At 46.5% G+C, this 12,850-nt stretch overlaps 1 protein-coding gene across 1 annotated transcript; it reads left to right on the top strand.

Annotated features, from left to right (window-relative positions):
- Positions 1-7,830: 7,830 nt before the first annotated feature.
- LOC144764022 (olfactory receptor 4E2-like) lies at positions 7,831-8,748 on the top strand. The gene has a single exon (XM_078650156.1). The coding sequence runs from the start codon at positions 7,831-7,833 to the stop codon at positions 8,746-8,748; it is 918 nt and encodes a 305-aa protein (XP_078506282.1).
- The last annotated feature ends 4,102 nt before the right edge of the window (positions 8,749-12,850 follow it).

Below are 12,850 nucleotides of genomic sequence, written 5' to 3'. Positions count from 1 at the left end.
CATCGTAGGGACATTGGGCCTCCACCCACGGTCCCCAACGTTGAATATATGCCCATGGGATGGGATCCCGAGGAAGAATTTTGTTTTGTAGTAGGTGATATTTTTTTTTTACTGTAAAATTAGGAGTCTGTAATGGGCATATTTACAAGGACAGCGTTAAAATGTTCTGGTGTAAACCTGGGCTTCTATTGGAATTCTCACAAGCCTATTATTAAGCCCATTATGGCCGCTTTAACGGCACTTTACTAACGCCAAAGCAACGATCATTTTAACGCTATCCTTGTAAATATGCCCCCAATATCGCGAGAAATACAGCGATAATTCATGTTCGCAAGTGAAAAGTGAAGTAATCAGAAAGAAGCTGGAACTGTAGGTTCTTAAGTTACTTTATTAGTTAAGATGTTAAGTTATAAGTTATAGCGATAACCCCATCAGGAGCAGCTGTCTTGCTGCTCAGCCCTCACCCAACTGACATTCACAGCACAGCAACATTCCAATCATCTAACATTCTACTTCACATGCACTCTAGCTGAGCAGCAGGAAGATTCAAGATATAACAAAAAGCTTGTTAATATAAGACTGTGGACTTAACATATCAATCCACCTCGCATATTAAACATGCTTAAGTCTACTTCAGAACAGATGTTAGGATCCGACAATAAACCGCAATTACCAAGAGTTTTACTATTGGTCCTCAAATCCAGGGCCGCCCTGTAAATACAACGCTGTTGTCATACCTCCATCTTCCATGTTATATTGTCATAGGAACACCTACCTTGCCACTGAGAACGCCTACATTGCAACTCATTGGAGATATGAGGCGAGCCGTTAGCAAACCGGCTACTAACATGCGTTAATGCATCTTAGCGTCGCCTAGTAAATAGGGCGATATAATTTTCACCGCATTTTTGGCTTTTTAAAAAGAATTGCGCTGAAATGGCACTTGTTAATATGCCCTCACGTTTGCTATGACAGAGCGGGAACCTCAACCACTGCCCTGCCATAGCAAATATCAGTGTCCTGGGGGTAGGCACCCCAAGACACAGCAGAAGCCGCCCCAAGGCTTTCGAATGCTCCAGAATGGGGACCATGCAGCCCCCCTCGCAAAATATAAAAAGACACAGAGGGTGGTAATCCCTAGGGCTTAGACTGACCTTTGAGCTCCCTCATCCATTTATTTTGTAGCACCGAGGAATGGCGGTCCCCGGGCTACAGGGCCCCTCTGAACCCCCATCAAATGTAATATTTTAGACCCCGGGATTTGGCCCTCCCAGGTAGCTAATTTTTAAACAAGCACAGGAGCCCGCGCTTCGTTTTTATTTTTTTACGGCGGATCCATGCACCCAGCGCACATTTTTCTGTTTAAAAAAAATATATATAATAATAATTTTGGGCCCTAAGGGGTCCTTGTGAGACTCCCTAAGCAGGTCTAGAGGGTCAAAATATTTCTTTTTTTTTTTTAATTTTTTTTTTTTAAAACCTTTATTGTACAAAGAGTGCTCACAAATACGGGCCTACAACCCAACGGGCTGGCCACCACATAGCGAAAGCATAAGTAGCAATATAAAAGTGTACACAGGATATGACGGCAAGAAAACAGGAGATACACCATAAGCCATAGAGCAATCAGCAGGAACAGGAAATTAGAAGGGTAATTTTCTTTTTGTTTTTTATAGGGCGGGGAGTACAGGATCATGACGGGCAGTGAATCCAACAACAAGGGAGGGGCCGTGGTGAGCCGCGGTCCGGCGACCATAAAAATACAGGATAAAACCAACATGAAGTAAACATAGCAACAAGTACAAGCCCAATCGGAGGACCACAAGGAGAGGCAATGGCGTTCGCCGTCCAGCGCCCACCCACCACAGCAACCACCCGACTTGACAAACCGAAGTACAAAAAAAGGACCCCACCGTAAAAAAAAACAATACGATACGCACCCCAACATAAGGAAAGAAACCCCTCACAAAGAGGGAGGGGAAGGAAGAAAAAGGAAAGAGAAGGGACTCCTACCCAATCACGCGCCCCCCGGCGACAGGCAGGAAAACAGAATCCGGTACACAGCATACATTAAAGGTTGATGATAGAACACATAGCGAACCACAATCACAGTACGACCGGAAGGTAAATGCATCAAAAATACACCAGGGGGACACATGACGAGACAGAGTCCCGAAACAGTGAATACTAAAGAGCCATAGAACAAAAAAGGGAGAAAAAAGGGGAGGAAAAAGACCCCCCAAAATGACAGACCCCCCCACCCACCCCACAAGCCCACCCTGCACCCCTGCAGAAGGCTATGGCCTACCCCCAGGCAGCGTGTCTGTCGCCCTAATTAGAACCCGAAATATAGAAGAGCAAAGACAGGACGGAAACAAAGGACAAAAACGGGGGAGGGGAAAGGAAAAGGGAAGGAATCACACACGAGAGAGGGCCAAGGGACAGTATTATCTGCACCCACCCACCAGCCTGAGAAAAAGGGCAGAGCCCACGGGAAGTCAAAATTATCAGGATACACTCCAGGAGCACCTTAAAGTCACACATAATCATACCATAACATGCCGATCATCCAACCAATACAAGACTACCGCACACAGAGGCAAATATATATCAACCCTGTCCTTGTTTGTCCAAAGTCATAGCCGTCCGATCCAACAAGAACCAGACCGCGAAGAACCGAAGGCATAGAACAGGGAGATCTGACGGCAGTCCGGATAAGGCACGTGGAGTAAAACACGGAAGATCCAGGAAAGTCATGGTACATCGCACACATCGCAGGCACAGTTCCAGGGACAGTTCAAGCGAGGCCGACCCAGCTGGGTTGGCGCAGGAGCCATGGCCGGCCAGCCGAGGCGAGAAGGGGCAGGAAGAGTCATCGAGTCCAGGCCAGACGGAATCCGGCCCCCAGACCAGCGGCAAAGGAGACCGCACAGGACGATGAAGGGTAACGGAACCCCGTACACCCACAGACGCGGCTGTCGCCGGGGCCATACTTCCCAGGATATTTCCAGCCGCACCCAGCAACGGTGAGGCCACCCCCGAGATTGGGGGCCCAAACGGCCCGAAGAGAGGATCCGCCTCCAGAGCGAAAACGGGTGCAGTCACAGAAGCTCGCCAGGAGTGCAGGGCATCCAGGATATCCAGAAGTGTAGGAGAACCTTTATCACATCCGGCACCCGGGCCATGCGGCGGGCCTCCAGCGCTCGTCCAGGCCCGGCTGAGACACTCAGGGTCGGCCGCCATCTTGGAAGCCCGGCGAGGCCGCGGCGGCCGGCAACCTCCGTCAGGGCAGCAGCGAGACAAATGAAGACCAGCCGACCGGCGGCAGGGCATCCCGGGGCAGAAAGGAGGGCCACCAGAAGAAGGGTAATCGCCGGCTCCCCAGTGCCGCCGGTCCCGGTCTCCGAGTCCGGGCGGAAGAAATCAAAATGGCCGGACCGGAGAACAAAGGGGGAGCAAGCCAGATATACGAGTAGCCCAGCCAATGGACGGCAGCGCCTCCACCCAAGGTCTCCAGCCCACCGGAGTCGGCCAGCAAGCACAGCCGGCCTACACGCACAACGGCCTCCACGACCACGTCCACTGCGCCATCAAGGGCTGATCATCGTGCTCTGTCCCGTCCGGGCGCCGGGTCAAAATATTTCTAACCTGCCCCCTTTATACGTTTTGAACACTTGTTCCACTAATTTCTAGATCCTCGCTTCTACCGAGGCACAAAATGGCTGCTAAATTAGCATTTAGCGTGTGATCGGCACGGTGCGCTTAGGGTGCGCTCAGGATGCGTGGATCCACTGCGGCCATAGATATATATGTACGTTTAAATGTGATTTTTTCAGGAACTACTGAACGAATTTACACCATTTAGGGAGTACAAGTCTGAACCAAGGACTACCTGTTTGCCAAATTTGGTGTAATTCCGTTCAGCAGTTCGGGCTGTAGCCATGATGAACGATTCCTATGGAAAATTGCATGGGGAAAACACGTTTTGGGACCCCCTTTTTTCTAGCCCCTGCTTCACGAATCACCCCGAGACTTTCAGGATAAGAGCGGACTGGAGCGCCCCACTAGTTTTGAAAATTTTACGAAGATTCGTCAACCGGCGCCAAAGTTATTTCCAAATAGAATGTTGCGGATTTCCTATGGAAAATAGGTCCTAACTATAACTATATATATATACATGCATTTGAGGAAAAAAAACGTGGTCCATTGATCTATGTGCTAAGAGTCATCCCCCACCTACTCTTTACTACCATTCTTCGTACTTCTAGGGACCACACATTACCAAAAACATAATTCTAGGGCCCAGAGGGGGTCTGCTTGTAAGAAAGGAAGTTTGACCCCATGTCACTTGCATGTTTGTTGTTTAAAAATATTTTAAAACAGTTTTTTACATTGCAATTGCGCCCCCCCCCCCCAAGCGAAAAACACCTTTTCTATTATTGTCCCGACGAAAAGGGGCGGCCCACGAGTGCCGATCCCTCCAAACAAACAGCCCTAGTGGCCTATTTGTTTTGTGACTGGAAACAGTTTCAAGAAGGCCTCGTTTGAAAGGGGAGAATCTCCCCTTTCAAACGGAGCCTCCCTGAAACCTGGGATGCCATTTACTGTTGTAAAAAGGAATAAGTAATACACTTTTCTACTTTTGGATAAATACTGCACTTCCCTGGAATATAATTTGAAAATAGTTGTTTGCTATTTCATATATTATAAGAATACAGTACATCCGAGATCCTCAAAATGTGGGTTATATTTTTTGCCTTTCTTGAAATACTAAACATGGTGACTTTTGCTGCGTTGGCACCTTTTAAGTTTCATGTACAATATTAAATGCATACAAGGTACTTCATTGGTGTGCAATATATTTATGGCATAAGCTACGAATTTTTAATTGGTCATTATATATTTTGGTGTTGTTAAAAATGTTTGCTGTGAGCACCATGTGGACTTTGAACAGTGAAGGAGATTTTGAAAAACTGAAGGTGGTGTCCTTAAAGGTGGTCATGGTAGAAATCAATTCCAGCTGTTGAGCCCCCCCTGTAAATACATAAACCCTTGAAAGGCTTTACCTCTGATGCCACACTTAGTTGTACGCTTGTTTAGGAGTACTCTTTGACAGTGTCAAATTCAATTGTTCTTCATTAGGTTCAGATCCATACCTAGAAGATATTCGAGGTTTTCTGTTACAGGTGAGCTGAGATCTGGGTAGTCTACTTAACTATTTCTCTGTAGGGGATGCCAAACAGGTGTCAGCTTGCACAAAACTCTAGATCAGAGTTTTGCCCCTTCAAAATTGGGATTAGCAGGGCATGGTTTTGTGGCCATTTGTTTGGCAAACCTTTGGTGAATATTTGTGTGAGATATAAGATCCCAATCACAAAGTTTGACACTAGAGATTTTTTTGGGTAAGACAATGGGCTTTTGTATGCTAGTGATCCTGGAGATCCATGGACAGTGTAATATCTGCAGTTATTTCTAAGGTAAGTGCAAGTGGTGAAGAGGCTGTTAAGCTGGTATGAGATGGGGCTATTGTGTCATGAAAATGTGCAATGAAGGCACTGAAAGGAGAAATGCCATTTACATAGGTCTTGTAAAATTATTTGGCAAAAATGTCAGCTTCCATAATGTTATATGAATGTAGTTTGTCTTTGGTAAAAGGCATACATACATACACCTCAACATTGCATACTCCAGGTTGTGAAGTCAGTGGCCAGGGCTAATCTCTCACAAATTCCTTTCTGGTGTGGTCCATTGATCTTTTTTTTAGAGGTGCAGTTCATCAGAGTGTTCACAATAGAGTCCGAATATACAATAAGTATTGCACAAATTTTATGTCTTACTGTTTTTTCTGTCTTTTGTGATTCAATCTTGCTGGCCAAAATTGAAACCTTTTTTATCAATTTTTTTATTGTTTTGTTTACGCTGAGAGGGTTCCATTTTGGGTTCACTCTCTTTTTAACATTTGTATACTTCAATAAATTGTAAGAATTCTTTATATATATTTGTATTGTGGTATTGTTTCCCCCTGACCCTTTTTGGCTTCTCCCAATTATTCTCACTCAAGGGAATACTCCTAGTTCATTGGTTCATTATTACTCTGCTAATTCTGATATATATTCTGAAATATTTGCACAAGTCATTTACTGACATTAAAATGTTGTTTGTTAGAAAAATCCTTTTATTTCCCAGTACTAGCAAGATTGTCATATAAATCCTCTCACTTTGATGTGAGAGAAAGACGAGTAAACTTCAAGCTCCCTCAGAAGACAGAGCCTGACATTTAACCTCTGTCTTTGAATGCACAGCAAATGTGACAAGATAAGAACAAAATATAAATGCCTGTTTAGAGAAAGCGAGGACTCCTGTAGGAATACAAGGAGCAATGGTGAACAAAGTTTGATCCACAGGAGGGATGATAACTTGCTGGACAGCTTAAAACAAATAAAGCCAGCAACTAGAAATCAAGAAAATGTGAGGAACAAAACACAAAACCAATTCTCAGCAATGGGTGGAATGAGTGCCCAGGGAAGCTTACAGAATACCCACCAGAAGTCTTTTCGCAACCAGACAGCTGTGTGGTCTGGTAGACTTTGAACTTAAAAAGGAGAGGAAATAGTGCTTTCCCACTACAGCACAGAGCTGCTGCTGTTCAGTGCTTTTCAGTGCAGCTGGAAGGTCTACGCTCTGAGGGTTTGGACTTGGATCTGCAGGGCACTGCCAGTCAGACTCAGTTCATTGCTACTGTAGAGTGCAGTCCTGGATTGTGGGCACAATGCCTTTGCTGGAAAGTTGCTTTGGTCCACAGTGAGAGCCATGCACTGCATGATATCTTGCAGGATGATAATGTCCCTCCCTTCCTGGGGGGAGTTGGGACGAAGGGGTTATCCAGCTGCAGGGAAGTGTCCCATACATGGCAAGAGCTGTGCATTAATTGAATGACCAGGGATGGGTTAGAGGCAAAGTCTTGGAAACTTCACGCACCTTCTCAAAGAGAAAATATACTCAACTTCATTCGAATTTAAAACGTCAGCCACTCCAGCTGTTAGCCATTTTGTTGATTCCTTGAGACTTAAGTGGAGCTCTTGGTTCAGAGTAATGTTGGCTTTCTGGCCCTGAACCATTCAGAGATTGTAGGCCACCTCGTTTCGTATCAGATCATTTACTGTTTTTCAATGTTGGCATTTGTAATCCATGTTTTTTTGGTCATGCATAACACTTGCTATGTTTTTCTCTTCAGATTTTTCTTAATTATTCTCTCCCAGGTTTCAAGAAAATGGACAAGTTTCTCTTGTTGAAAATAATAATGTAATTACACTTTCTGTAGAAAAGTCTCAGTGGCTCATGCCGATCTAGTCATTCCAAATCAATAATGGTATAAGTGAATATAGGTGGCCAGCTGTTTAATGCTTATAAATAAAGAAGAGCTGATGGTACCTTCAGAATCAAAAGCACAGGCAAAGTCATTACAAGGGCCATCAGGCGAATTATGTCACAATAGATCTCAAAATCGAAGCAAACATCATTAAACAAAGCAACATTCTAGAACAACTATTGTTGGTGATTGCCAACAATGCAGGTCTGCACAAACAGAACTGTTAATTTTCTCTGCACTAGATGGCTTCTTTAAGAGGGAAGGTATAGGCAGTTTATTTCTTTAAAAGCGAGGGGCAAGCTTACAGAGAAATGGAGAGTAAAGCTGGTATTCAACAGTTTCCTTGAGTTGGTAGAGAGAGGTAATTTGGAGAGATGAGATGAACAAGAATGTTATTGTTGCTGTAATAAAATCCTGTGTACCCCTTATTTTCACAGTTTTAATCATCAGGCATCAGGGACATGAGGAATCGGAACACAAGCGCGAGTTTCATACTTCTGGGATTTACCTTCGATGGAGATATTCAAGCTGCACTATTCGCTTGGTTTCTGCTGGTCTATATCATTGCACTGCTGGGAAACATCACGGTCATCGCACTCATCACAGTCACTACAAAGCTACACACACCCATGTACTTTTTCCTCCTGGTCCTGTCCTTTCATGACATTGTATCTGTTACGGTGACTGTCCCCAGGATGCTCAAAGATCTTTTGGTCCAGAAGAAACACATTGCATTTAGTGAATGCCTCATCCAGGTCTTTGTCATTCTCTTGGTTTCATTCACAGATGTCTTAATCCTCACTGCCATGTGTTATGATCGCTATGTAGCCATCTGCCAACCTTTAAATTACACCGTACTCATGAACAGAAGATTTTGTATCCAAGTTGTTTCCCTTTCTTGGCTTGGTGGTGCTGTGCTATCTTTTGTAAACACCTTTCTTCTCTCTCGATTATCGTTTTGTGGAGCAAACATTATTGAAAATCTACTGTGTGAAGTTCCAGCACTGCTGAAGCTGTCATGTGCCAATACTCTGCCCAATGAAATTGTGCTTTTCACATTGGCTGGGGGTGTGGCTTTGGTGACCTTTGTGATTATTTGCTTGTCCTATGTGCACATTATTAGGATCATCCTGAAGATCCCTTCTTCAGGGGGAAAGAAGAAGGTCTTTTCCACCTGCTCAGCACATCTGATGGTGGTCTTCCTGTTTTTTGGGACAGGTGCTTTTACACACCTGAAACCTTCGAGTGCATCAATGAGGCTAGATAAACTTGCTTCACTGTTCTACACGGTTTTTGCCCCAGTGTTAAATCCGATCATTTACTGTCTCAGGAATGAAGAAGTCAAAGAGGCCTTTAAGAAGGCAACACATTGCAATTAAGGCTACACAAAAGGCCTGAATATGATGCCGGACGGACCGGAGTCAGGGATGACATTATTTAGGAACTGGAACGGAACGACCTCCTGTCGTCGGTTCCAGTCCAGCAAGTAGGATTCAATCGAACACTGTTCGGTTGCAATCCTATTCTTTACAATGGGAGCATGCATTCCGAATGGGATGCATTCTCTCATTGCAAAGAGCAGAGGTGCAGTTCATCCTGGGTGCAGGGATCAAGAGGGGGCACGATAGGGGTGCCATCCGGAAGCTTTGCACCCATGGGGGCCCTGCTGGGGGCCCCAAAGTCTGATTCCCACAGCCTTTCTGTGTCTTTCTGTGTCAGAAAGGCCGCCACAGGAAGGCTGTGGGAATCTTCCCTAGGGATTGATGGAGGATTTCTGAATGGCAGTCGGCTTTCTGAGCCTGCCGGAGGCCATTCGGAAATCCGGTTCGGATTTCTTTCCGACTTACGCCATCAAAATGGGTCGGTCGGAAAGGAATCCTAATGGGACATTCTGATTCCGACCGCATCGGAATCGGCCCCATAGTGCTCACAGGTTTGGATGTGATAGTGGCTATCTATAAAGCACTTCCACTTAATCAATATTGCACATTTCATTTTTAGACTTCAAAACTTGTCCTACTTTCATTAACAATAAAATTGGTGCCCTTTTTGCTCAAAGGTGATCAATCCTACTTTGAAAAATAAGTTTTACAACTTGGATTTTCCTTTGAGAACAGTTATGACTTCTGTGATGTTTTATTTATACAGCATTTCTTTTACTGGTCAGATTTTCTGTCGTGATATATTGTGGTTTCTGTGCAGAGTACTCAGATTTACAGGTAAGTTTATATGTGGGGTATAATGTAAATGCAGATCTTCCAGTCTAGTAGTGATGAATAGTCTTAATTTTATTAAAGACATAGGGCCATATGTAGGTGGCCAAATACCGATCGGTAAAACCGAAAAAGGGTCATTTTCGGTGTTACCGACAAAAAGTTAGCCATGTGAGATGTAGGTAATACCGAATAGAGTCGATAATAACGAATCGGTAAAAACAATAAGTTACCGACTAGGAATTACCAAAACAATGAATACCGAATCGGTATAAACGATTCGGTAAAAACCCCAAATATGCTATGTAGCAAACCCCGGTAATACCGATTTTGGCCCAAATCGGTAATACCGAATCGTTAAATACCACGTTTCAGGAGCATGTGGTAATCAGGAGGAGTCTATATAAACAGACCCAAAATGCATCAGTGTGAACACAATGGCAGGCCTCTATCTCATAGCAAGGCGGCTACGCCTGAGAGCAGCAGGAATGAGGATCTGGAGACGTGAGGAGCAGGTGTACAGAGTACGCATCACTCTGTTCCAGTTGACAGATGCAGAAATACACGAGAGATACAGATTGCACCCACAAACCATCCTGGAGCTAATACGGGACCTAAGACCCTATCTGGAGCATCAGACGCCAAGGGCCCACGCAATCCCCACCCATGTCCAGGTACTCTGCTGCCTGCACCTCCTTGCATCAGGAAGTTTCCAGGGTGTCATAGCAGCAGTGGGTGGAGTATCACAGAGCTGCCTATCCCGGTTCTTCAACACCTTCCTAGACGCCATGATGGACAGAATGGAACATTACATATCCTTCCCCAGTACGCAGGCGGAGCTGCAGAGAACCAAGCTGGATTTCTATCAACTTGCCCACTTCACCCACGTGATCGGCTGCATCGATGGGACCCACATTCCCATCTGCCCACCTGCAGCAAGTGAATATATTTACAGGAACCGCAAATCCACCCACTCAATCAATGTGCAGGTGATCTGCAATGCTAAACACATAATAACAGACATCGTGGCAAAATACCCCGGGAGTACCCACGATGCTTACATCTTCAGGAACAGTGGCATACATACACGTCTGCTTGCTGGTGAATTTGCCGACGGATACATACTTGGTAAGTAAATGTCACACACCCTGATGTACACCCTGGCACAAGCTGTTGGTCACACCAATCAATGCAACTTACTTCTCATCATAGGTGACAGCGCATATGCCCTCCGGCCTTTTCTCCTCACACCATATCTGAACCCAACCACCCGAAGGGAGAGGAGATACAATGTGGCACATAGGAGCACACGCAACGTGGTGGAGCACACTTTTGGTTTGCTCAAAAGCAGATTCCGTTGCCTCCACAAAACAGGAGGTGCGCGTCTTTACAGCCCCATCAAATGTTGCAAGATCATTGCTACGTGTGCAATGCTACACAATCTGGCCACTAAAAAAGGAACTGCAGTGGAGCTAACTGAGTCAGAGGACGAGGACGAGGACAACCCTCAGCCAGAGCCCAGCGCGGCTGGTGCTGCTATTGAACATGATGGGAGACATAGACGGGCAGAGATTACATCACACTATTTCTGAGTGAGTAACGACACTGAGGCATTTCAAATGACATGTAGAGGTGTTTATTTGGCACACCTCCAGCATTGTGAGCATAGTCCAATTGGACATGGTTTACATCACCCATCACATGCATGTGGACAGCCAGTGTCCTTCACTTCTTGTGTCCCCGTGCTGCACGTGCATGTTCCCCATCGACACAGACTGGTGAGTCGGACCGTTCCTGTGCTGGGACATTACGTCCACTACGCCTCCTGCACTCGGTGGGTGAGGGTGTAATGCTACCACGGCTGGTAGCCTCCTCACTGTCCCCCCCCCCTTCCATATTTGAGGCCTTAGCATTCTGCATGAGCTCTAGCACTGAGGTCATGGACACCATCCCCCTGGCCACATCCCTGCTGCAATGCGCCATCTCCTCCTGCATGGCGATGGACCGGCGACACATCAGTGATGTCGTAGTGGCCAGCCGGTTCACCGACTTGGTATAGTCCTGGAGTCTCTGTCTCTCCCGGCGCATGCCAACACGGTCCTGCTCCAGCTGGCTGCAGAGGTTGTCCACCGAGGTTGCTACCCTCTCCATCCCTGCAGACATATTCTCCCCCATGGCACTGATACCCTTCTCCATCTTGTGCATATGTCTGTTAATGTTTGCCACCTCCCTGTGTAATGACTTCATCTCCCTCCATTGCAGGCGCTGGACCTTCAGCATGTTGCCTTCCAGTCCATCAAACACACTGTCACCCTGTTCAACTGCCACTGGACTGTCTGGCCTTGCCCTGCGGCGTCGTGATGAGATGTTCGCACCCTCAGATGCAGAACCAGCCCGCTCCCTGTTGGATCTCTCTACGATAGGACTGTGTGCGCGCTGGCTGCCCTCCTCCTCCGACGCCTCCATCTGCTGGAGGGTGTTCACGGCATGCCTCCTGCCTGACTGTGGTGGTGGTGGTGGTGGTGGTGGTGGTGGTGTTGGTGAACGTCGCAGTGGTGACTGAGTGAGAGGGGATTGCGGACCTCCCTGGCGCTGTGGTGATGGCTGTGGTGGAGGATTGGCTGGCTGCGATGGCGCAGAGCTGGTGTTCCCTGCAGGCATGCTGCCTTCATCCCGTCCACTCCCCTCTGGCCTGGCTGACCTGCCTCTGCTGCCCTCAGCTGCACTGCGAGATGACTCGCCTGAAATGACACAAATGTAAATATTCTCAATGCTCTGTCTGCAATGCCATTGCATTAAAGTACATGCCAACAGTGCACAGTGGTTATCCTGACCTGTCCAATTCAATTACCATGCTATTGTGTTAGCTGCCCTGACAGTCCTGATCATGATTTCACACTGACTACATCACCCAGAATGCATTGCATGTAAGCAGTAAGACATGGTGTGGAGTGGGAGCACATTTACCACTATGGGGGTTGGGGTTGGGGAGGGGGTAGGGCAGCATGCTGGGCATGCTTCTTACCTTGTTTTCTAGCTGCTCTGGCGGAGCTGTCTGCGTCTCCTATGCCACTCACACTCTCCCGCTGGATGGTGGACTCTACCATCTGTTCCAGTGGTGTTGGCACTGGGGCACGATTTTTTCCTCCTCCAGTTTTCCCAGCCAGCCTATGTCTCTCTGCCATCCTCTGTTTTGCTGTTTTTCTGAGGTCGTACCACCTCTTTCTGATGTCCTCTATGGTGCGCAGGGTCACACCTATGGCATTGA

The sequence above is a fragment of the Lissotriton helveticus genome, chromosome 1_1 (genome assembly GCF_964261635.1).
Source record: "Lissotriton helveticus chromosome 1_1, aLisHel1.1, whole genome shotgun sequence".
NCBI lineage: Eukaryota > Metazoa > Chordata > Amphibia > Caudata > Salamandridae > Lissotriton > Lissotriton helveticus.
This window is presented reverse-complemented; position numbering and strand designations above follow the sequence as displayed.